The sequence below is a fragment of the Onychostruthus taczanowskii genome, unplaced genomic scaffold (assembly GCF_017590055.1).
Source record: "Onychostruthus taczanowskii isolate IOZ18803 unplaced genomic scaffold, ASM1759005v1 scaffold70, whole genome shotgun sequence".
Taxonomy (NCBI): domain Eukaryota; kingdom Metazoa; phylum Chordata; class Aves; order Passeriformes; family Passeridae; genus Onychostruthus; species Onychostruthus taczanowskii.
Genome location: NW_024504787.1, coordinates 127597 through 152657, shown reverse-complemented (window position 1 = coordinate 152657; position 25061 = coordinate 127597). Strand labels below are relative to the sequence as shown.

At 53.4% G+C, this 25061-nt stretch overlaps 2 protein-coding genes across 6 annotated transcripts; both read right to left on the bottom strand.

Annotated features, from left to right (window-relative positions):
* Window positions 1–410: 410 nt before the first annotated feature.
* On the bottom strand, window positions 411–17544 carry PIGO (phosphatidylinositol glycan anchor biosynthesis class O). Of its 5 annotated transcripts, none has more exons than XM_041421954.1 (11): window positions 17003–17544; window positions 16071–16564; window positions 14021–14164; window positions 13038–13161; window positions 11892–12051; window positions 10551–10724; window positions 7158–8727; window positions 6443–6646; window positions 5970–6172; window positions 5139–5209; window positions 411–4545 (listed from the first exon to the last, which is right to left on the bottom strand). In XM_041421954.1, the coding sequence occupies exons 2-11, from the start codon at window positions 16561–16563 to the stop codon at window positions 4425–4427; spliced, it is 3264 nt and encodes a 1087-aa protein (XP_041277888.1). In that variant the 5' UTR covers window position 16564; window positions 17003–17544; the 3' UTR covers window positions 411–4424. The 5 variants fall into 5 exon arrangements, with proteins under 5 accessions (XP_041277888.1, XP_041277890.1, XP_041277891.1 ...); XM_041421956.1 differs by having other exon boundaries at window positions 6443–6574; XM_041421955.1 differs by lacking the exon at window positions 411–4545 and adding an exon at window positions 4616–4964.
* Window positions 17545–17686: 142 nt separating this feature from the next.
* STOML2 (stomatin like 2) lies at window positions 17687–25017 on the bottom strand. Its single transcript, XM_041421960.1, has 10 exons — window positions 24886–25017; window positions 23049–23201; window positions 22673–22772; window positions 21710–21768; window positions 21364–21465; window positions 20607–20741; window positions 19342–19486; window positions 18957–19036; window positions 18634–18762; window positions 17687–17956 (listed from the first exon to the last, which is right to left on the bottom strand). Exons 1-10 carry the CDS (start codon window positions 24934–24936, stop codon window positions 17825–17827), a joined length of 1086 nt encoding a protein of 361 aa, XP_041277894.1. The 5' UTR covers window positions 24937–25017; the 3' UTR covers window positions 17687–17824.
* Window positions 25018–25061: the final 44 nt, after the last annotated feature.

Below are 25061 nucleotides of genomic sequence, written 5' to 3'. Positions count from 1 at the left end.
CAAGGCGAAGGCGGCAGTCCGAGCCAGCTGGGGCAGCCCGAGCTGGCAGGGAGCGCCAGGTCAGCGAGTGCCAGCCCTGCCTCCGTGCGGGAACCCAGAGGAACCCAAGCGTTTACTGAACTCCGTCAGGCTTGTAGCTGAGACCCCTGCCCTGGGGAGCCTGTTCCAGTGCCCGACCAGTCTCCTGGAGAAGTCTTTTCCTGAACCCCGGGAGTCTTGGACCCCAGTTCAACCTAAACCTCCCCTGACGCAGGTTCAGGCCGTTCCTTCGGCTCCTGTTGCTGGTTTCTGCAGAGATCAGAGCCTAACCCCCCATTTCCCCTCAGGAGGAAATTGTAGATGAGGGTTCCCATGAAGGAGAGCCCAGACGGGTCGGGGAGTGGTTTGGAAGAATGAGACGACACAGCTGCCCTTGGCTCTCACCGTTTTATTTGCACACATCATTCACAGCTGCCCAAGCCCCGTGCCACCCTTGGACAGCAAATCACGCCTCCCCGCTACTCCCGATTAATTAATTTTGCAATTTAACACCAGAGCAACCCCTTCCTGGCTGCCTTACCAGGGCACCAGGTGAACAAGCACAGCCAACTTGCCTGTTCTGGAGGGATTTTTGGAAAGAAGAAGGCTCTGCTTCCCTCAAGCAGAGACTGGAGCATGGCTTCCACCTTCCAGGTGTCGCTGCTGGATGTGAATGAAAGCATCGACAGCCAGATTTGCAGATACCCAGGAAAGTGTAGCACCATGCTGCATGCAGAGCTCCCAGGTTGCTTTCCACAACTGGGTTAATCCCCTTTTTTCTTTTTTTTTTCCCCAAATGAGGGACTGAGGTACAAAGAGGTTAATAAAAAATTAAACAACAATCTTGCTCCACGCCACATGGTGCACTGAGTCAGGGTTCAGAGGAGAGAGCAGGGCTCCCCAGCCCTGCTCCTCACACTGGCACTGCTGCTTCCTGAGGGGAAGGGGGGACATGCACACCGAGACTGGGACTGTGCCTTGGCATAAAAAAGCAGCCTGAAGAGTTGAGGGAAAAACAGGGAGAGATGGGACAGAGGAATGGCTGTGGGAACACAGCTGGAAAGAGCCCTGGGCTCCCCAAACAGTGCCATCCCTTGGGATCCGTGTTAGCCCCACGGACCAGAGCTGCAGGTGCTCCCAACACTCACAACTCTTCACAGTGGCCACAGCTTTTGGTCACTATTTTCTAGGCAGCAAAAAAGAGACACAAGTAAATTTTTTTTTCTGTGCCAGGACCATGGGACACACCATGGGCCTGGGCCAGAGAAGTTTCCCAATGACTCTCCCCTGCCAAGAAACACATGCACAACACTTGCAAAGCCCAAAGTGCAGAAAGATTGTGGAGTGCAGGATGAAAACTGCTCAGCTGAGCACCCTGTCCCCTGTCACACTCAGCCCAGGGACACAGGGACCAGAAATAAACTGCCTGGAGTAACTCATCTAGGAGAGCCAAGTGGGACCCCTACAACAACCTCTTTGGAGGGATGTGGGGCAAAACCTACTCCCAGCACTCCAGATTTCCCACAGAGCCTTGGTTTGGACTACGAAGCAACCCCCTCCTGGGGTTCTAAATCAGCAAACACAGCCCTGTCTGCTCCAGCATCAGCAGCATGATCTGCTTCCAAGGTTGCCAGGCCCTAAACTGGCATTAACTCTGTGATCCCCAGCAAGCTCAGAAGAATGGCAGCCAAATAATCAGCTTGAGGGCAGCTGAGGAAGGCTGACAAAGACTGAAACAGTCAATGAAACGAAGCAAGAGCATATCCAGCCCTTGGAAAACTCATCTCCGTGAATGTGAAATCTTTGGTGTAGCAGCCAGTCTGCTGTATCCGAGCAGCCAGCACTCCATGGCATCTCTGCAGTGACAAGGATGCACTTGCAGCTCTTCTACTGCAAGTTTTGTTTAGTCTCTGGTGAGATAAGTGTGTCCTTTGATGACACAACAGCTCTGCTGTTCCTTCTGCTCTCCCTGGCCTCCTGGGACCACGAGCCCGCATGTGGCAGAGGGGTGGCATGGAGGGGTGAGGAGAGAAATCCCAAGCCCCGTGTGAGTGCTCCAACCATGAACAGTGGGCATGGGAAGGCTCAGCTGCACTGGAGTGACCAGTGAAAAGAGAAACAAGTCCCAGAGATGGAAGCCAAGGGGCCTGGGTGGCAGCTGTGGGGACATCAGGGCCCAGTCCTACACTACCAGTGGCCACAGGGACTTCTGCCAGCACAAATACAGGCAGGCAGAAAGCTCCTGACCAGGTTATGAGGTTACAAGTCCAATTTGAGCTCCAGCCTTGAGGTTTAGCAACATGTGTTATCCAGGTTAACCTCACACTAAATGAAAATTTACTGGGTAACTCTACCTCCACCCCCTTCCTCCTCCCCCCAGTGATGCACCCCTTGTTCCTTCAGAAGCACATGGCCACCAGGGAGTCAGCTTTCAGCAAATAACCTATTTTTAAGGGTGTGACTGCCTAAGCCCATTTTAATTGTGGGCTGATGCATTCCTGTAGCTTTCAGCTTCCCTCACTGTTTGCCACTACCCCTTCCTTGTGCTAGCACTGGTGGTGTACATCCAGGCAGGCTAGGGTGTGATGCCAGCTACAAACCAGTCCCTGCTTGTGACAGGTGAGATTGAGCAGGACCACAGAGCAGAGGACATGAGAGGCTGAGGTAGCAGAGCACAGCCAGCAGATCAGGAGCAGGCCAGGCAATGGAAACCTAATATAAGAACAGTTTAAGCCTTCCTGGAATTGCATCTGAACAACTGAGCAGGCATTTTGCAGGGGCAAATTACAAAATTCCACCTGCCCTCAAGAACCACAGCAACTGGGCACTTGGGAAAAATGGCAAGAAATGAAATAATGAGAGAGATTTTCCCTGGGACTCTGCAGGGCAGAGGAGAAGAGCCTGGAGTTATGCTAACAGTCTGCAGTAATGAACTCAAATAGAGGCAGTCATGGTGCATGAGTTAAAAATTAATGGGATCAGGCAAATATCATTGCAGAACTCCCAGGCAAGCAGTCCTTGTCTCTTTCCAGAGAGGAAAGAGTCAAAAGTTTCATAGCACCAAGTAATGCCACACAGTGGTTCAGGGCAGTAAGGAACCCCAGCTCCAATGGAAACTGCAGGAGGAATTGAGCTGGGATGTGGCCAGGCACCATGGTCACCACCCTTTACCTATGCCCATAAAGAAAGAAACACCATGCCTCCTGACTGTGAGCAGTCAAGAGCATGTTTGGCATAGCTTACTTGTGACATGAAGTCTCACAGAGAATGCCAAGGCCAAGAGGGAGACAAGCCCCAAACATGGGATCATGGATGTGATTGACTGCATCTAGTCCACAGCACCCAGCACACACACACAGACACCAGTTAAGTTAAACCACTTCCCAAAAGAATTGGTGCCAGCTCCAGACTTTCAAGTAGCTCTTCTCAGGCTCTGGAGCTCACACCAAGGCTACTCCTGCAGCTGGGACACCTACTCCAGGTTCCCCTTTCTGCTGGCCAGGCCCAGCATGGGTGTGAGCCCACATTCTGTCACTACATCCTCCTGCATCTTAACTGCTCACAGCCAACAGCCAGCATCCAGCAGCACACAGCCAGGAAGAGATCAAGAGCCTTGGCTGCTACCACCCAGCCCACAGGGACCCTGACAGGTTGAGAAGAGAAGTGGAGAATTTCTTGGTCGTGCACACAGCTGTCCCTGCTACCACTGGCCCAAGCCTGATGTACAAGGCAGCCCAGAGTGCTCCCCACTGCACTTCACAGGGCTGAGGAGAACCAGGAAAGTGGGACTGAGTGTAGGGCAAGAGAGGCCTCACTACAGAGCAACTGACTGACTTTACAGAGGAGTAGCTGCCACCGAGGCTCCAGGAACCATCTGCATGGAACCATGTGCGGTGTGATTCCAGCGTGAAAACCGAGCATGTGAAAACAAGTGGAGGCTGTGGGACATTCCCTCCCCTTCCAACCTCCTCTCTCCTCCTCAGCTGGCTCCATCCTGTGAGTCTTTGCACAGTCAAGGTGACACCTTGCTGGCCACTGAAGCCTACCAGCTGCACATTGTGGCAGGTGTCAGGAAAGTACCAGCAAGATGCCCCTTGGTGTTTCTCCAGAGGAGCACTTCAGGACTCTTGCTTCTTGGGCTCCTGCAGCAGAGTCCTCCTGCTGCCAGCAAAGGCCCAGCAAGAGCTCTGACCTCCTCTGCTGAGAAACACCATCCCCATGAACCAGGAACAATTGGCTCCAGTCCTTTTGTTCAGCACAGCAGCAGGGAGCTGGGCATAATCCCTGACTGCTGTCGGCAGGCACTCGTTTGCTGGCGGCTCGTGTGTCCCTCCCAGCCCGAGGGAGGCAAGGAGACAAGCACAGCCTGGGCCGACGAGCAGATCAGGCTCCCCACGTCTCCAAGGCTACCTCAGCCGGAGCTGGCTGAACCAGGTGCTGACGGCACAGTCCACACGCATCACCAGGGAGATCCCCAGCAAGAGGCAGATGCTGCTCACCACAAAGCCCAGCGACTCAAAGAGGAACCTGCAGGCACAACACATGCAGTTAAGGACACAACAGCCAGCATGACTGCAGAGACAGGCTGCTACCCTCCAGCTGACTGATTTTCCTGGCAATGAGAGGCTGGTAGCATCCTGCATCCTAAAACCTGAATTACATTCACTCCCCAGCAGTTGCTGCCTGTAACCTGTAAGCCAAGCACTCCTCTGATTTAGAGGCCACTCAGGACACATTGAGCCAGGATCGTGAATCCCTCAGAGGCTGAGGCCACCCTTCACACTGACTAGTTCAAAGCTTTGCTGGTTCAGCATTTCTGGGTTTATCACTTCTGGTCTGGCATCCTTACCTTTGACTCTCTGGCTACAACATTCTCAGCTTCCAGGAGGGCTCTGTGTGTCCTTGGAAATTTAGATGAAGAGAAACTTCTAGGCTCTAGCTCAAGTCTAGCTTGTGAATTTCAAGAAGGAGTTAGTTAGGGATATTCCTACAACCAGTACTAGGCAACGAGTCAGAAGATCAATCACAGAGTCTCTTCCAAAATTACTGTCTGTGAACTCTAGTCAAGGTGTCAGGGATATGAGTCTTAATCCAGCATCAGAGCAATTTCTGGGACTTACTTTGGGGCAAAGACCTTCCAAACCATGAGGTGTCTCCTGAGGATCATGGCTGCACAAACACAGGCCAGAAGCTGTGGGGAAGATCATGAAAAACAAGTTACAGGTGACTCTGGAGAGACCTCCTGGGCACTAGGTTCACATCTGAAGGTGGTACTAAACTGCACCTGAGAGGCTGGCACAGCACACATCAGGAATGAGCATCCTAAAGAGGACTCCCTTCCATGATGTCCTCAAGTCAGGAAACACAAGCAGCTTGGGTACATGAAGGCCTTGTGGGGCCAGGCTGGGGCAGCACAGGGGAGGGTTCACACCATAGCTAACCTGACCTGTTTCACTGAGAGGGGTGCTGCTGCTTTCTGCTGCAGGGCTTGCCCCTTCCCTTGCACTGTCTCTGGTCTGACAACATAGGAGAATGATTTGAACAGATAAATCTCGGAAAACTATTCACTTCTTTCACAGGATTAAAATTTCTGGTGTTTAGCTTCCTATATAATCACAGTACATATGAAAACCAGAGCTGCTGTGAGATAGGAAGACAGGGAGTAGGATTACAACCCTGCAGCTCCTGTGTAGACATTCCCACTCTGGGCATATGGGTATGAAAAGCATCCTAATCCATATGGCAGCTTCCAGGCTGGAGCCCTTCCCAAAGCTCAGAGCAAATGGCATGGCTGAGAAGGGACTGCTCTTCCACCTGCAACCAGACACTCCACCCCAGGGCCTGTCTGTGTCCTGACTGACCCCTTTCTCTCATCAGAACGCCCCACAGTTGTCACAGCACAGCAGTTTCCTCCTAGACCTTTCCCACAGCCACCCTGCCTCTGCCCGTACCTGTGCCCCAAGGACAAAGAGATACTTCAATCCCAGCCTCAGCAGAGCAGTGGAGAACTCCTCTGGAGACTCCCGCAGCCTCATTTCCATCATGCGCTCCTCCACCTCCTGCAGCGCCTCCCGGGACTCCTTCTTGGGCTTCTTCCTCTGTGAGTTGGACATCTCACACACAAAGGGCCACAGCAGGAGCAGCGGGCAGCCAACTGCCTCAAGGACAAAGGCACATGAAGTTATCAGAGCCCAGGAGGAGAGGAGCAGTCTAGGCTCTGCCATCCTGCCCTGGATGTGCAGGAAGCACATACCCCAGCTCCAGGCCAGGCTGCTGTGGCCCCACAAGGGGAACAGCAAGGATGCTGTTGCTCAGCTGGTGTGGAGCCTTTACCACCCCGTGCTCAACCTGCAGAGCCCCAAGCAAGGCACTGCACTGATCTGTGTCTGCTCAGGCTCCACAGCCCAGGAAGAAATTGATTTACCTGCAAAGAGGATATGGGAGGCAAAGGTGTTGGCTCCCACCAGGACAGCAGGCAGGACATTCATGCTGTGGTCGAGGTGGAAGCCAACAAAGGCTGCATTCCAGTGGATGGCTGGGAAGATAGGCTGGTGGCCTGTGGAATAGAAGAACTGTGAAGCAGCAAGGAGCCAGGAGATCACTGCATACCACGGCACTGAAAACAGCTCTGAGAGAACAAAAGACAAAAACAGAGGCAGGGGATGGGGATATCAGCATCAAGGAACAAGACAGACCCATGGTGAAAAAAAGTCTAGTGACTTTTTTTCCAGGTTCCCTTTTCATGTTGGCTCTTTTAAGAGACAAGAAACAGTCAGCTCCCCCCACAGATACAGCAAGGGGCCAGCATTCCCTCTGCTGGTGCCAGTAGCCTTGCTACTGCACTCTGTCAGAACCAGTGGAGTTAGGTGACTCTTCACACCCTGTGAAGAAGAGAGCTCCTTTCCCTGACCCAAGACACTCCTCCCCCTCCCATGTTCACATCCCTGCTACACACATCTTTCTTCTACCACAGGATTTAAGCAGCTCTAAAAAAGCTAAGAGTATCCTGAGGATCAGTGCATCACTATTTCCCAAGACCAGAAACTAGATCCTGTTTCTCCCACTGGAATTAAGGCAAGGTCACTGCAGGTTACCCCACGTAACACATCCAGTGGTTGCTCTACTGAGCCCAGACTCACCAGCATCTCCAGCAAGGCCTCTGGCACACGTGTGGATGTGCAGCAGCACAAAGGCCTCCACGAAGAGGAGCAGGAAGGCAAAGCTCAGCCGCTCGCTGTGCAGGAGCATCAAGAGGAAGCCCAGCAGGGTGAGGGCTATGACCAGGGCTGCTGAGTACACGCTGCCCAGCCCGTATGCTGCAACAGTGGCCCTGCAGCTGCCCCGCTCCAGCCGGCTCTTCTGAGACTCCTGCATCCGCTTGTAGATCTGAGGGATGACGTGGAGGAAGTCGACTTCAGAGCCAGGGACCCCCAGGTAGGGAGTGACAATGGATCCTGCCGACTCCCGTGTGTCCTTTGCAAACACCGTCATGGGATTGCACAGCAGGAGCAGCAGTCCCACGGATGCTAGTCCATAGACAGCCCTGGGAAAGACAACAACTGCAACCTGCACCAGCTCCTGCAGCTTGCCAAGAGAGTCATCAGCACTGGAGGCAACGGCCCAGTAGCAGGCAATGCAAAGGACCACCAGTGGGAAACCCCAGCGCACGAAGAGCACGAGGGGGTCCGAGCTGTTCAGGTTGCCATAGTGCCTTAGCCAGCTCTGCACTGCATACACCAGCCCAGCCAGCAAGGCCACGCACAGGAGGTAGAAGAGGTTCTTGGCCCGTGTGTTTCTCAGGCTGGCAAGCGGGGAGAGGAAAACAGAGGGCCGGCACTGAGGGATTTCTTCGCGGCACTGGTGGAAGAAACTGGAGAGGCGCACGCAGACCAGGAGCATGGCCACGAGGCACAGCAGGTACCAGATCTCTCTCCGGTAAGAAGAAACACCAAGGAGCTGCTGCTTGGGACCTTCTGGCACAGTCAGGTGGCCATCCCAGTGGAGCTTCCCTACTAGCAACATCACCAGGGAGGCCAGCAGGAATGGAGCCACCCGTGCCTCGGCCACAACAAAGCTGTCAGAGAACATAGCTCCACAGCGGAAGAACAGAATGCCCATGGGGAAGGCCAGCCCCAGCCATGCTCGCAGCCTCTGCCTGAGGCCACCACTGGCCAAGGGTGGCTGACTGCCTGTCAAACAGGCTCTCTTGAGATGCTGGCCCCACCAGTGCCAGAAAAAACCCAGCTGAGAAGCAGCGGCTGCCCATGACGACACCAGGAGCAGATCCAGCTCCTCCTGGGTGAAAACGTGGACCAGCCATAGCAGAGCAGCCCCCACAGGGCCCCAGAAGAGCGGGTACAGGAGGCAGCTGCGACAGAGAGATTGTGAGGACACGGCCAGCTCTGAGGCCACGTAGCAGAGCAAGCAAGAGGAAGCAATAAGGACGCAGCCCCCCACCATACGCAGGGGGTGGAAGCGGGCCCAGGACTGGGTGCACACAGCCCGTGCCTCCCGCAAGTAGCGCTGGAAGCGACCGATGAGGCTTCCCAGCCTCGCCTTGAGCTCCGGAGGCACTGTCGTCCCCTGCACCTGGGTCAGGAGCTGCGTGTGCTCCTCCACAGCACTGGAGAAGAGCTCCTGCAGGTGCTGGAGCTGCTCTGCTGGCAGGTCCTGAGCCACCAGAGAGTAGGACTGCAGGAAGCGATCCACCTACAGGACAGAAGACACAGGATCAGACAGCATCACTGGAAAACTGGGAATGGGATTCAGTGCTTCACACTGCCCTTTCATAATGGAAACAACTACAAACCCTGACAGGGCAGGCTTGTCCCCAGCCATATCACCCAAGGATGTCACCATCAGGAAATTCTGCCAAATCTCTCTGCCAATCTCTCTGCCAAACTGACATCCCTCTCAATAGATGCATCCTTAGTGACAGCCATAATGACTCCTGCAGCTACACCTCTGCTAATGCTGTGCATCACTAAGGGCTTTCATAGAGTCTTTGGCAGCAATAAGGCAAATGTCCTCCAGAAGGCCAAGTCATTACTATTAAAGACGTGTTAATCTGCACCCCATGTTGAGTTTTACGGTTTTGTGTGAGGAAAAACATCACATTAATAAAACTTATAGTGGATGAAACCAAACTGCTTCCCTTTGTTCAATAATAGCACATTATCACACTGCACCATAGTGTAAGAAAAAAAAACTCATTCTTTTTGCTTTCTACTTCAAGATGACATGAAGAGAGGCAGCTATGATCCCAAAGTCATGAAAGAAGTGCTACAGGGGCATTAGCAGGGCAGAGAACCTGCACACACATCCATCTGCTTAGATCTCTCCAGTCCTGAATTGCACCCATAACTTCACACACCTTCCATTTGCCTCAGAGCACAGTCAGAATCAGTCTGCCCCTGCCCATGGATGGCACACACCTGCACTGGCTCACTCACAGGCTTCCCTGGAATGTCACGGATTCTTCAACACCACCGTTATCGAGCCAGAAACCTCCTCAAACAATAAGTGCAAATATTTAAACAGGCACAGCTTGATAATGCTAATTCCTAACAAATGACAATTGATATCCTCAGTGATTAATGGACACTAACACACAGTATGATCTTTAAATGTCAGAGCACTCTGCTGCTCTATAATTACAGAGCTGACTATTTCTGTCTTCCCATCAGCAATCATTCTCTCCAGCTCCTCACCGGCTTGCACCAGTGATGTCCAACTGGCACTCCAAGGAGCTGGTTGAGCACTGGAGGAGTTATTCCTGTACTCCCTGCAATCCAGAGTTCCTCAAAGGCAGACTGGCCCTTAGCTGAGATGCATGCCTTGCAATGCCTGTAGCAAATCTGGCTCTGTGGCATGACCCTCACAGATGGCCCTCACATCATCCATAGAGGCTCTCACTTAGCCTGCTCCACTGCCTAGGCTTCTTTCATGCCTGATGTAGAGACTCACATTCAAATTTTGTCAATTTGCTCCTGGGGTTCTGTATTTTGTTGCACTTTGTTCCTTCAGTATCCTACTTTAGTATTACCTGTTACATGGTTATTTTTCTTATTTATTTGGTCTTTCATTACTGTTTTCCTTCTTCCACTAATCTAGAATAGTTTTGTTTTTTTTTTGTTAACACTGTTTTCTCTTCAAAACTGAAGCAGCATCAAAATCTCCACTTTTACTTTCAAATCTCCAATCACAAGACTTGCCTCTAGTCATTTTCAGACTTGAGGAACCAGCATCCCCTATTACTTAATCCACTTCTGACCATCTGGGTCCAGCCACCCTCCACCTTCCCAGGCAGTATTTTCCATACCACAGCACTAAACAGGTGGCTCTCGTTTCTCTTTAGTGAAAATGGGACTGCCTTTTACTGGTGCAAACACTGCAAGGATGTAATGCTTCAAAACACCCCATGAAGACAACAGCATATCACCACCTCACCTCCACCAAGGAGAAGAGGTTTCTGCTTAAAAACCCATTCCTTTTCCCCTCTAGGTCAATGGGAGGCTTACCACAGGCCATACCTGCTTGGCATTGATGTGATAGACTGAGAGCTGCTGTAAGGCTGCAGACACAGCGTCACCGTCCCCAGCAAACAGCTCGGCCATCACCTCCCCAATATTACTGTAGGGGATGGGCACCCCCAGCAGCAGGGCCACAGTGGGCACCAGGTTCACTTGGGGAATGGTTTCAGGCTCCTGGAGAGACAGGGAAGGAAATCAGAAATTCAGAGAGAACACAGCAATGGAGTTTTTCACTCATTTGAGAGGACAGTGGGGAAGACGTCCCTGTTCAAAGGTGAATCCAGGCAGAGGCACAGCTCTACTCTCCCCAAGGGTCCTCTGGTAAGAAGCATGCCTGCTGGGAGCTGCAGGTTGAGGGGGAAGGCACTGGCTGTCCAACAGCTCACCTAGCCCCACACAAGCACCCCTCACAGCTGTAGTGCATGATCTGAACATGCATTCCAAACGCTTCAGTCCTCTGTACGCTCTGTCAGTCCTTCCACTGCTCTACAGACAAGGTGACAGGCCTCCCACTCCTCTCAATCAAGGTGAAAAGGCTGCAAAGCAGCAGCATGGAAAGAGACCAGGAGGTCCTGGCTGATGGAAAGTTGAATGTGACTCAGCAATGCCCTGGCAGCCAGGAGGGCCAACTCTGTCCTGTGGGGCATAAGGCACATCATCGCTAGCCAGGCAAGGGTGGGGATTGTCCTGCTCTGCTCTGCACTGGCTTGGCCTCAAGTGCTGGGGCCAGTTTTAGACACCAGAATATAAGAAACAAGTTAAGCTATTAGGAAGCATCCAAATGACAGCCAGGAGGCTGACGAACAGTCTGGAGTGGAAGCCGTGTGAGGAGTGGCTGAAGTAATTTGGTCTGTTCAGCCGGGAGGAGACTGAGGGGACACCTCCTGGTGATCTTCAACATCCTGACAAGGGGAAGAAGAGGTCAGGCACTGACCTCTTCTCTGTGGTAACCAGTGACAGGACCTGAGGGAATGGTCTGAAGTTGTGTCAGGATAGATCTAGGTGGCATAGTAGGAAAAGGTTCTTCACCCAGGGGATGGCCAAGCACTGCAACAGGCTCCCCAGAGAAGTGTTCACAGCACCAAGCCAAACAGAGTTCAGGATGTTTGGACAATGTTCTTAGGAACATGGCACGACCCTTGGGGGCGTCCTGTGCATGGCCAGGAGTTAGACTTGATGATCCTGATGTATCCCTTCCAATTCAGCTTATTCCATGATTCTATGACAGACTCCCCATCCCTCTCAGTCTAAAAAAACCCAGTTAACTGTTACTCTCTGTAATCCAGGATGCAGTTTTCAGGCACCAACTCAGGCAGGGATAGCTAAGAGTCAGCTCCTCACCTCTGGAGGGCCACTGCCAAACAGGGGTGTCCTGCTGTACACAAACAGTGCTGCGTTGACTTCCTTCTCGCTGTCACCACCATGGTCTCCAGTTTCTGTCATTCCATGGTCCCCAGCCACCAGAAGAAGAGTGTCATTCCCCAGATGATCCACCAAGGACCTGCCATCAAGATAAGCAAGGTCAAACTCTCTCTGGGCAAGGGCCCCACTAGCCTAGGTGGAAGAGGATATCTCTCCAGCAAGCCTGCCTGCACCACAGAGGTGAAGCTCACAAAAGGATATGAGCAAAACTGAATGCTGGTGCAGAACTGTAACAAGCCAGGGTCCAGGGTGTTTTAAATTGTTGCTTTAAAACCGAACTACAAATTCAGAGCCCTAAGACAGAGTGGACCAATCTTGCTTGGATCCCCAGCAAGCAATGCCTTCAGGGATCGCGAAAAAATGCAATTCAGAAGAAAGGCTCCTGATAAAAACAAAATTCTAGGCTGCTTCTATCTGGGTCATGTATCATGTTATGTGAGCCATCTTCCACTTCAAAGGAAAAAAGCAGGGATTAGTCCCCGAAGGATGCAGAAGGTATGACACAGTATATGCTGCACTCTCAGATACAGCAAGTTCCCAATTCCTTCTAGCAGCAAAACTTAGAAGCAGCCCTAAGAATCAAAAGCTGCAGCATTTTGGGCTGAGAAACATCTGCATGACTGAAATTCCTGTATCCCATCCTGTCCTCTGTCTCAAAGGTACAGCTTATGGTTCTGTGTGATAAATGCAGCAGCACTCATTTCCTAGCCAGGGTCCTCCACCTGCTTCTCAAACATTAGCCAGACCTCAGTGGGACAATGTCCATGTTAAAGATGGAAAGAGAGAGGGTCAGTTACACTCCAGCTGCACTATCATCTCATGGCTTGGTAGAGAAGCAAGACCTGAGTGCAGCCTTACTATGAAACCAAACCTCTCAATATTCTATGCAAGCAATACTGCTCATAGCTGGGGTTCCAGCTGCTGCTGGCCAAAGCTGTTTTCCATGTTAACAGCTCAGTAAGTATTCCCTGTTGCCCTCTGCATCTGTCAATTCCCTGGGAAGGTGCCACCAGCCTGGATGAAGGAAGAGGCCAGCTAGCAACCCCTCAGTGCCACACTGATCACCTGAGCATCTCGTTCATCTGGGTGAGCTTTTTTGCCATCTCGGGGTGGTCGGGTCCGTGTTTGTGCCCGCAGTGGTCCACACCAAGGAAGTGAGCAATCAGCACATCCCATTCACCGCTGTCCACTGCAGAACAAAAGCAAACTTATCAAGCACCAGCCTCGAATTCTAAGCCTGGATCCTCCAGACAAAATTTCCTGGTTGCCTCTGGATATTGCTATTTCTTCCCCTCCTGCCACTGCCAGCTCTCAGGGACATGAAATGTAGGCTTTAAGTCAGGCATACTCTTGGCCAGAGGTTCATGGGTGCAATGGCACAGGGACCTCAAAGCCTTGCAAACATCCCAGGATCCCTGTTTTTTCTCCCCATCCCTTAGGAGTGGAACAGTAAAATGTCACCCAAGTCATCCTGAACTTACCTCAAACTGCCACAGACTGAGCCAAAACAAAGATATGTTCAGAAAAAGGAGAACCCAGAACTCCCACCCTTCCCTAAAATATCTCCATATTTTAGGTTGGACCCATCAATATGCCCCTCTGCATCCCAGTACATGGGCATGACACACCAACATAATCCCTAGTTAGAAAGTTACCCTGGCCTCTCCCCTCTGCTTTAGGGCCTTGATACATGAAAACCAACATATTTGAAGTTAAATGATGACTTTTAGCTCTTATACAAGGCACACAGACTTGCCTGTGAAAGGCCACCGCACCCATGATTTGCATGCATAGAAGTCTAACCTCATCCCAAAAAGCTGAATTTTGTCCCAGACAGAGGAAAGGTACCACAGAAATGGTCTGTGGGCTCCAAGAACTGGCTTATCTGTGGAAATACAGCTAGAGCATTGTAATCCTAGGGCAGCAGTGTGTAACTGCCCAGTGCTCCTTTGTAAAAGAAAAAAATTCTCCAGTCCTACTTCAAATTTGCAGTAGGTCTACCATATTAGGCCAAGGTTTATCCATGCCCTGGTGAAAGAGCTACTTACCAGTTGGATAGAGATGCTGCAGGATCCCATCATCCACAGTGTGAAGATCCTTTACATTAAAAGAAGGGAAGAAATAGGAACGGAAGAACTTCTTTGGGAAGAGTCCTTCCCACGTGTCATCACCCATGAAGACTACTCTCCTTCCTGAGCCAGAAGAAAGGAAGCAATGAGATGGAGCCCTCCTGGGTCATGCTGTTACCACAACAATACAAACAGCCTGAGAAGATCCAGGTCAAGATCTGGAGCAATGGCTCCTGTCCAACCCACACTCAAAACTAAAGTTTTTACTAAAAAAAATACCATCTGTCTGTAAATGACATTGAATACAGGGAGGAACCAGCCAATGAATATCTGTAAGCCCATGAGTGCCCCCCACACCAAAGTCACTGCATAACCTCAGGACTTATTGCTGATCTGACACGTCACCCCTGCAGGAAGACTCCTGGGCCACCACAACACAGGGCGTGCACAGGGTGCACATGAAGCAGACAAAGCCTCACCCGAGGCCTGTGACACCACTGCAAAATGCAAGGCAGCAGCTGATGGAGAGAAGATGTGAGTCCTGAGCTCTGGCTTTTAAACACAATGGTGATGGTGTTCTAGACATGGAAAAGAGAAGGCAAAAGCACTGATGCTTCCCTCTGCCCTTGCTCTGCTTGCCCTGCCTGCCATCAGCTGCTGTGTTTCCACAGCACCTCTTCAGCCTGGGAGCAAGGAACCTTTTTCTCTGAGACTGCTGTTCTGCCACAGGATATACTGTGATCATCACTTTGCCTCAGATGACTCACTGCATTTGCCCACCTTGCTCACACAAAGTCATGTAGCTGTAGCCCACTCTGAGCCTTGGAAGGAAGTTTCTCTGGGTAACAAACCACTGTGGCCTGTCCTCTTCCCTCTACTCCATTATCCCACCATAACAAGCCCTTTACAGCTGCACTAAGCACCCCCCAGCAGCACCAAACCGCAGTGAAAATGGGGTGAGGTTGCTGCCTCACGGCTGCAGGCAGCTGTCCAGGCAGGCTGGCTGCCTGAGGGACACCCCCACAGCACACCTGGCACCACCTGGCACACCTGGCTCCTCCCCTGTCACGTGCCTCACACAACACAACCTTGGCAATCCTACAGGCATTCCTGGGGGTGACCTTGGGACAGACACCACCAGTGCAGCCACTTTCACCTGCTTTCTTGTCATCTTTGAAGATGAAGTCATGGTCACAGCTACTTCTCACTCAAGTTGGCGATGCCCTGCCTGCATGACAGCCCTGCCTTGGGTAACTGTCATTAAGCAGGGAGAAAGAATCAGCTCACAGGGGGGATCTGTTGCAAGGAATACCCTTCCCAGGGAGAAAATAATCAAGGTTTGGAATACAGGTTTAACTGAGCAGAGGCTTGCACGTGCCCTGTCCCAGTGGGCTGCTGCCCTGCCCACACAGAGTCATAGAACCATAGAATGTTAAGAGGTTGGAAAAGACCTCAAAGATCATCCAGTTCCAAGCCCCTTCCCATTGGCAGGGACACTTCCCACTAGGTCAGGTTGTTCAAGGCTTTACTCAGCATGGCCTTGAACGCTGCCAGGGATGGGCCATCCACAACCTTCCTGGGGATCCTGTTCCAGTGTCTCACCACCCTCATAGTAAATACTTACTTCTTAATATCTAACTTAAACTTCTCTGTCAATTTGTACCCATTGTTCTTCATTCTATCACTACAGTTCCTGACAAAGAATTCATTTCCAACTTCCCTGTAGGCCTCCTTCAGGTACTGGAAGGCTGCTATGAGGCTGCAATACAACCTTCTCTTCTCCAGGCTGAACAGCCACAGTTACAGAATCATGAAAGTTGAAAGAGACCTTCAAAACCACCCAATCCAATCACCCACCCACCACTATAAACCCTAAACCACACCACCCAGCACAAGATATGAAAGCCTCTTAAGCAATTCCAGGGACAGTGACTCCACCATCTCCCTGGGCAACCTATTCCTATGAAAAAAAAGTTTTTTTACATCCAGCCTGAAACTCCCCTGCCTGAGCTAAAGGCCAGGAACTCACCGTTCTGCACCAGCTGTGCCAGCAGGTTGTCCTCCTGGATGGCGTAGGAGGCAAAGTTGTTGCCCACGTCGATGAAGGTGGGCAGCGAGCCGGTGGTGAGGCCCTTGATGCGCTGCATGGTGGCCGTGGGGGGGTCGGCTCGGAAGCGGTAGAGCCGGGCATGGCGGGGCTGCGAGGTGGCCAGCTGGTGCAGGACACCCAGCTTGTTCTCGTAGGGCAGCGGGCTGGCCTTGGCGGGGTCAAAGCGGGCGAACTCAAAATGGAGGGCGTCGATGATGACGAGCACAGCCTTGGAAAAGCGTTGGGGAGCCCAGCAGGAGCCTGGCGGGAGGCTCTGCCTCTCCCAAAGCGGAGGCACGAGTGGGTCTGAGCAGGAACTGCTGCTGGCAAGCTCGATCCGGGTGAGCAAGAAGCCGCTCATGAAGAGCCCGATACCAGCAAAAAAGAGAAAGCAAACCCAGGCCAGGAAAAGCACCACTGGCCACCGCTGCATCCTAGAGGGAAGGACAGGCAGGCTCAGCCCCAGCGGCCCTACCTGGGCAGGCACCACTCCCGCCCCTGGCCCAACAGCTCCCACACCCACCCGTCCCGCAGTCCCCCAGCAGCCTCCTGGCTTTACTTGCTCCCACTCCGAGTCCGGCAACTGCCCCACGCTTGTATCCCCTCCTGAACGGGAGCCGAGTCCTGCTCCCTCCCGACTGCCCAGCGCTGTCTCGGCACCCCCAGCCCTTCCCCGGTATCCCCATCCCCTTCCCGACACCCGCATTCCCCTTCACACACCCCCAGCCCCTCCCCTGCACTCCCGACTCCCGGTCCGCCACCTCACACCCGAGCCACCCTTGTGTCGCCCGTGCCTCAGACTCCCCTCCCGGTCCCCCAGCCCCTCACAGCCCCTCTTTAAGCTCCCGGACCCCGCTCCCGTCCCGTCCCACCTGCGGCTCCCGGCGCCCGTCGCTCCCGGAAGCGCCGCGTGTGGCGCCGACCGCGCTAGAGCGGCACAGCGGGGAGCGCCGTGGGGCGGCAGCGCCTCCTGGCGGCCAGGAGGTCCCAGCGCGCTCCCGGCAGCCGCGGCACATTCATAATGACAAAGTGTTGTTTTAATTAATCAAGTAATTAATTAATCGACAGAAGCGCTCCCCGCCCTGTGCTGGGCGCTGTGAGGAGCTCACTGTAGAGAACGCGCAGTCACGCACTGTAGGGCAGCTTCTGGGAGCTGACAGAGGAGGGGATGATGAGAGCAGCTCACATTCCCAGAGAGGTGACGCTCTGGGAGGGGTATCCTTCGTAAGAGTGGGGTCTCCAAATTCACAGAATCATAAAATGGTTTGGGTTGGAAAGGCACCTTGAAGATCATCTAGCTCCAACCCCCCTTCTGGTGAGCAGGGACACCTTCAACATGACCAGGTTGCCCAGAGCCTCATCCACAACTTCCCAGAACAGCCCGTGCCAGTGTCTCACCACCCTCAAAGGAAGAATTTTTTTGTAGTATCTAATTTTTCACTCTCGTATGTCACTGCATGTCCGTGGCAGATCCTCAGCAGGAGCCTGCTGAGGAGGGATGATCCCCCTTTGGCATTGAATGCTGGGGTCAGGCACCCAAGCACGAGGGAACGTGCTGCAGCAGCACTGTTACCATTTATTACATGATTTAAATCCAATACAAAATAGGGACTAAGGGAACAAGAGCGACTGCCTGCAGCAGAACAGGACTGCTGGCAGGCCTCGGGAGAGGGCATGAGATCCTTCTAGCCCTGTTAGCTGGAGCTGCCCTGTTCTGCCTTCAGCACCTCCGTGGCAGGAGAGTGGGATTCCTCGTGGGCTGGGGGCATCTCATCTTGGGTCTTCACAGCTTGTGGCTTGGTCAGTGTGGTGTAGATCCCCAGGGCCTGCAGGGAATAATACAGTCACAGGGAGGGAAGGAGAGGAGAGGGCCAGGCCCCAGCATGGTGCCCTCTTCACCCCCCTGGAACAAGACTTGGGTGAGAGCCAGAACAGCTTGGGTTGGAAGGGATCTTAAAGATCCTTTGTCACACCCCTCCACACCCTGCACTTGGAGCAGGTTATTCCCACCTGACCTTGAACACTTCCCAGGATGGGGCATCCACAGCTTCTCTGCACAACTTGTGCCAGGTCCTCACCACCCTCACAGGGAAAAATTCCTTTCTAAAATCTAATCTCAGCCTATTCATTCAGTTTAAAGCCATTCCTCCTCATTCTATCATTACATGCCCCTGTTAAGCATCTCTCCCTCTTCCTTGTAAACCCCTTTTAGCTATTGGAAAGTGCTACAATGTCTCTCTGGAGCCTTCTCTTCCCCAGGCTGAACAATCCAAATTCCCTCAGCCTTTTCTCATAGCAGAGGTGCTCCAGCCCTCTGATCATCTTGGTGCCCTCCTCTGAGCTGACTCCAGCAGGTCCCTGTCCCTCCTGTGCTGGGAGCCCAGCTCTGGATGCAGTGCTCCAGGTGGGTCTCAGCAGAGCAGAGCAGAGGGGCAGAATCCCCTCCCTGCCCTGCTGCCCACGGGGCTCTGGATGCAGCCCAGGACACACAGGCTACACTGACCTGTGCGACCATGTTGGTGACATCGCCGGTGTTGGCGGGCAGCAGAACGGTGTTGGAGTCTTTGGCAATCTTGGAGAAAGCGTTCACGTACTGCTCTGCCACAGACAGGGAGGCAGCAGCATTGCCGTGCTGGGGACAGAGGGACAAGTCACGTGCCACCAACAGCTCATCCCTGCCTGTATCCCCAGCCCACCCTCACTCCCTGCTGCTGCCGAAGGTGTCAGGGAGTGTCCAGGAGAAAGCCACGTGCCACCCTGCCTGCAGTTTCACCTCCCCCAGAGCCAGCACCAAAACAGAGGCTGCTCCAGGCAGCCACCACTCACCTGCTGTGAAAGAGCAGCTGCTAGGAGCTGAATTGCCTCTGCCTTGGCTCTGGCCTTGACCAGCATGGCGTTGGCTTCTCCTGCAACGAACCACAGCAGGGTGCACATCAGAGTCACGACTGAGCACTTGCAAGGATTGAATCCCGACCATTTCAGGGAGTGAATCAAGACAATTTCAATGCATGTGTGGTTGTCTCTTCCCGAACAGCAACACTATCACTCCTGCTGCCAGAGGCTGGGGCAGGGCAGCAACATCAACTGGAGCTCAGCCTGAGGCCCCAGCAGGGAAGGATCAGAGTGGCTCACAGTGATGCAGCCTCTCCCCTGTAGCACCACCCTCAGTCTAGAGGGCTACAGAACCCCATGTTTTAGCCCCAGGTAGTACCAGCAGCTTTGTTGATTTGTTCGGCCTTCTGAGCTTCTGATGCCAAGATCTGGGCCTGCTTCTGGCCTTCAGCCACATTGATTGCTGACTCCCTTGTCCCCTCTGACTCCAGGACTGTTGCTCGCTTCCGTCGTTCTGCCTCCACCTGCAAACACAGGTCAGACATCAGCCTGCCAGGCTGTGCTGGGGAAATCCCATCTGTGGGGCAAGGACACGCTCCTCTGTTCTGCTGGGGGGAGCACAGCTTAGCAAAGAATGAAAACACAGCTACAGAACACTGTGTGGTCTTGGTGAGGGCTGGCTCTGTTCCTCATGCCACACAGCCCTTCCCAGCCCCATTCCCACCTAAGTGGACAGTTGCTTCCCCCTCCTCCTCTCCCAGCCCAAATATTTGGTGTCCAGCTTTTCTCAAGGGGACACCTTCAGCTCTGAGATTTGCTTCTCCAGAGCCCAGAAGGGATTTTCAAGGGACCTGGCAGGGCTTGTACATTGCAGGCAAGGGCCACCACCACAAAAACTATGACAGGAGTTACTTATTCAGTAGCTGTATGTCTGCAGCCAAAGTGTCCTCCTGATGTAAGGGCCACGTGCTGCCGGCTCTGGACAGGTAACAATAATGAACCATAGACTGTATCAGCAATAGTCTAGCAGGACCAGGGAGGTGATTATCCCCTTCTGCTCAGCACTGGTGATGCCATGCTTCAGTCCTGCATCCAGTTCTGGGCACCTCAGCCCAGGAGGGACATTGAGGTGCTGAGTGTCCAGAGAAGACCAATGGAGCTGGGGAAGATTTGGAGCACAAATCTGATGAGGAGCCCTTGAGAGAGCTGGGGCTGTTTAATCTGGACAAGAGGAGACAAGGTCTTGAGAGACCTTATCACTCTCTACAGCTACCTGGAAGGAGGTTGCAGTCACACAGGGGTTGGACTCTTCTCCCAGGTAGTCAGCAACAGAATGAGACAACACAGTCTCACGCAACACGAGGGGAGATTTAGGTTGGACATTAGGAAGAATTTCTTCACAGAAAGGGTGATTAGACATTGGAATGGGCTACCAGAGAAGTGGTAGTGACACTGTGAAGATCTTTAAGCAAAGACTGGACATGGCACTTGGTGCCATGGTCTGGTTGACAAATAAGCGTTTGGTCATAGATTGGACTTGATGATGTGAAGTCTTTTCCAACATTACTGATTCTGTGATTCTGTAATGCAATATGGAAAGGATGCTTCCCTCTTATTGCAGACCTCCCTCCCAGAGAGCCTCACCTGCATCTGCATGGATTCCTTCACACGTGGGGGCACGTGGATGTCCTTGATCTCGTAGCGCAGACACCGGATGCCCCAGCAGTCTGAAGCCTGGTTGATGGCATCCACAATGCTGGCATTGAGGGACTCCCGCTCCTGGATGGCACAAAAGAAATGGCAGAGCAGAGAAGAGGGGCTTAGCATGAGAGACGTGTCAGGAGGGAAACACACACCTCCCTCGGAGGCCAAGGTCTGCCAGAAAAAAACATCTCCACAGGTTTCGGGAAGGGTTAGGTGCTTCCTGCAGCTGTTGAAGGGTCACCATCTCCTAGGGAGAGCAGTGACCCACACTGAAGCTGCTGGGATACAACATTTGGCATACATCTGGATACAAGAGAATGCCAGCATCTCCAGTTTCTTGCCAGCAAATGAAGTACAAGGATTACAGTACCCTATGACACAGGTGAGGGATATTCACCACTGGGGCTGAGTAAAGAGTGACTGACTCAAGAAAGGCAGCTGGACCAGCTGGGTCTGGGCACATACCACCCATCATCCCCTCCAAATAACCCAGGGCAGGGCAAAAAATAGCTCCTGTTAAAAACACAACTGAAAGAAGACCCATCTCCAAGGATTCACCAATAGGTCAACTGAAACAGAAGCCATAAGCCCTGTAAGCAAAGGGCATTTTGCTGTTAAGCACATCAGTCTGGCCATGCAGGCTGTCCTGGGATTTTGGGAGACACTGTCAGCTCTGTGATCCACCTCCCCAGCTCACCCGGAAGACTCTGTCGAGGGAAAGTTTGCCAAGTTCAGATCTCATGGTAGTCTGGGCCAGCTGGGTCACTGCATACTCAGGATCTTCCACCCCATAGCTGGCCTGAAGAGCAGAAGCACAAAACAGAGTGGATAGGAATGCCAAGAGGGACCCTGAACAAGACAGGAGAGACAGAGAGTGCTAAAGAGAGAAATCTGCCAGACACCCCTGCTGAAAACATGGGAGTCTGGAGCCTTGGGAGTGCCCAGCCCACGTGCCAGGCAGGACACAGAGGATGGAACAAACATTTTGGGGAGCAGAGAGTGGGCAGAGCTAGGAGAAAGGTGTCGAAGGGGCAGGGATGTACCTTGTAGGGGTCCATAACCCGCAAGTAGAGCACACCATCGATCTGCAGGGTGACATTATCTGTCAGGAGAGAACAGAACCTGTTCACTGAAGCAGCACAAACAAAACACAGAAACCCCCTCTTCCACAGCACAGCTGGGCAGGCTCATCCTTTTTCACCCTGACACAGCTGTATGGCACAGAAGAGGATTGGCTGAAATAGATCTTCTTATCTAAAGGCTTTGTAAAAAGTACCTTACATTCCCTGGACAACACTGTAATGTTTTAACACACAACAGGTCTTGACTTTCCCAATAGAAGCAATTTCACACTGTAGCTCTTGTAAATAAAGATTTAAGCGGGGAAAAAACAGAACAAACCACTTAAAACTAGAAATATAACAGAGCCGTCCATTAACATCACATCCACTAACATGTTCTAAAATGTTTTTAACAGAAACAGAATTTTCTTTTGTGCTTCAATACAGGAAAACACCTGAAAAATGTATTTCTGGCCAGGTACATTCAAGTCAGCAAGAAGGGGCAGCTGCAGCCCAGAGAGAGCAGACACACAGGAATGGGACAAGGAGGAATGGCCTTAAGCTGATGGAGGACAGGCTTAGATTAGATGTTAGGAAGAAGTTCTTTACTGTGAGGGTGGTGATGCATTGAAGTAAGTTGCCCAGAGAAGCTGTGGATGCCCCATCCCTGGAAGTGTTCAAGGCCAGGCTGGACAGGGCTTTGAGCAGCCCAGCCGAGTGGAACATTTCCCCTGTCCATGGCACAGGGGCTGGAACAAGACAAACTTTGAGGTCCTTTCTAACCCAAATAATTCAGTGATCTTGTGATTTTAAAGCCAAGCCTGGGTACCAAGAGACAGGGCTGAGTGCAGAAGCTTGGGACAATTCCACTCATCCTCACATTGTCCCTTGCTCACCCCAGATGCAGCAGAAGGAAAGGGGCAGGACACAGAAGCTGTTCCTCACCCAGTGTGACAGCTGACTGCTCTGGGACATTAATGACGATTTCTTTGAGACTCTGGACATAACGAATCCGATCCAGGAGAGGGATGAGGAAGTTCAAACCCTGGGAAAAGGGTGGGATTAGATGGCTGATACACTAGAGAGAGTCATGCAAACAAAGCCCATGCCACACACTACAAACACATTTCACACACAAGGAACTTCAGCTACTCAGTGCTTTTAACACCCCACCAAGCAAAATTAGTCCACAGGCAGCCAAAAGGATTTCAGCCTGGGAAACTGAGCCCACCACCCCTCTTGGATCCTCGTGCAAAGGACGCGCCTCGCTACAGCTTTAGGAACCTGCTGAATCCAGAAGGGGAGAAAAGCTGCTCCTTACAGGCTCGAGGATTCGGTGGAACTTGCCCATCCTCTCCACCACCCAGGCCTCCTGCTGCGGCACAAAGAGCACCCCGATGTTCATGGGCAGCCCGGAGTTCCAGCGGCACGGAGCCGGGGCCAGCCGTGCCGCACGCTTCAGCTGCTGGGAGTGCTGGGGGAAGGAGAGGGAGCAGGGCTGAGACAGCTGCTGGCATCTCAGAGCCCAGCTCCACACCTGCTACCCCATCTGGGCTCATGACCAGGAGACCAGGGCAGGAAACAATGCCCCTAACAAGCCCATGCTGAAAGGCTTTTCCCACAGGAATGAGGCCTAGGCACCAGGGACAGTCTTCTCCACTGGTGCAGGGGGGATCACTCCCATGCCAGAGCTTTCTGCATGTCTCCACTCCTCTCACATCCACCCTGGAGTGGGGAATGAAGCCTCCCTGCCACCATAAGGGCAACAAAGGTGTGTGCATGTGGGTCTCTTCTGCTCCACTCACCCCCTATAACCCATTCAGGCCCACTCCCCCACCTCAGTCCCAGGCCACCCCTTTCCAACAACCTGTCCCTCCCCAGTTCTGGCTGCCTCCAGGGCTTCCCACAAAGAGCTGTTTTGTCCAGGCATTCCCCCACCCTCCTCCCCATGGACCCTCACTCACACAGCTTCCCTCAATCTCCCCCCATCCCAACCCAGCTCACACCTCCACAGCCCCACACATCCATTTCTCCTACAAGAACCCAGACCCACCTCACCACTGCCCATGTTCAGCCAGCCCCCACTGGCCCTCCCCATTCCCATTTATCCACAGCCTCCTTTGAATGCCCCCCCTGTACCCCAATCCCTGCCCAGTTCACCACCACCATCCCAGCATCCACAGACCCCCAACACCCCTCCAAAGACCCCTCTCTCTCAGCCCCCCTTGTACTTCCACTTGTCCTCTGCATCCCTCCTCCTCACACCTCCTCACACCATGCATGGTGTCCCCCAAAACCTCAACAGCACCCCTCCACTGAACCCCCACCTCCTGAGATACCTCCTCATTCATTTGTCTTCTGCACCACACCCCTCTCTCTCCTTACTCTCTATCCCTGTGCATCCCGCTGCCCACATCGCAGCTCTTCCCAGCCCCAAACACTCCCCTACTGACCACCGTCTTCAGCTCCTCTATACCTGTCTGCTCTCTACATCACCTCCCTGCCCCTCACCTCTCTCCCTGCCCGGCTCCCCGCACTCTGCCCCTGCTCAATCCCGTGCCCGTCTGCCCACTGCACACCCCCCGCACCTTCCGCCGTCCCTGCCCAGCTCTCCCGCACCGAGCCCCCACACCGCCAGCCCTTCTCCGGGCCGCAAACACCGACACCGTGCTCCCACCGACTCTCTCTCAGCCCCCCCGTACCCGTTTATCTTTTTCACCCCGCCGTGCCCACACAGCCCTGCTCCTGCCCAGCTCCTCGCCACCACGCCAGCACTCTGCCGGAGCCCCAACACCACAGACCGGGGTATCTCCTCAATCCCCCACACCCATTTGTCCACAGCCCCCTGTAACCCCAATCCCTGCACAACTCCCCCTCGCCTCTTTCTCGGACCCGCGAAACCACCGTCCCACCAACCCCCACCTCCGACCCTCCGTGCCCGTCCGCCCTCTGTCCCCCCACACCGCTTTACCCCATCCCTGCCCAGTTCCCCCAGCACTTCCCAGACCGCCAGCACCATCCCTCTCATCCTGGCGCCCCCAATCCAGATCCCTTCTCCGAGCCCCTCCAGCATCCGCTACCCGGACCTTCCCCACGTGGGCACCCCCCGAACGGGGAGTTCTCCGCGTTCCCTCCCCACCCGCCCTCACTGCCCGCACCTGCAGCAGCCCGAGGCCGGGCCGGGCCCGGATCCCCGCCCGCGACAGCATCGCCCCCTCCGCCCGCCCCGCTCGGCGCCGCCGCTCCCGCACTCCCGGAAGGCCCCTGCGCCGCGCCGCTTCCGGGTGCGCCGCCCGGATCGGTCCCTCTGACTCCTCCGGCCGCGGCCCCCGGT

Bases quoted from the DNA above. Each gene is read 5' to 3' on its own strand.
- STOML2 (XM_041421960.1), bottom strand. From the start codon at position 24,936: ATGCTGTCGCGGGCGGGGATCCGGGCCCGGCCCGGCCTCGGGCTGCTG. The intron at 22,773-23,048 runs GTAAGGAGCAGC...CCCTTTTCCCAG, and splicing joins TCCACCGAATCCTCGAGCCT to GGTTTGAACTTCCTCATCCC. The intron at 20,742-21,363 runs GTGAGCTGGGGA...TGTGCCATCCAG, and splicing joins CCCTCGACAGAGTCTTCCGG to GAGCGGGAGTCCCTCAATGC.
- PIGO (XM_041421954.1), bottom strand. From the start codon at position 16,563: ATGCAGCGGTGGCCAGTGGTGCTTTTCCTGGCCTGGGTTTGCTTTCTC. The intron at 13,162-14,020 runs GTAAGTAGCTCT...TTTGTTCTGCAG, and splicing joins GCAGCATCTCTATCCAACTG to TGGACAGCGGTGAATGGGAT. The intron at 10,725-11,891 runs GTGAGGAGCTGA...CTGTCTCTCCAG, and splicing joins TTGGCAGTGGCCCTCCAGAG to GAGCCTGAAACCATTCCCCA.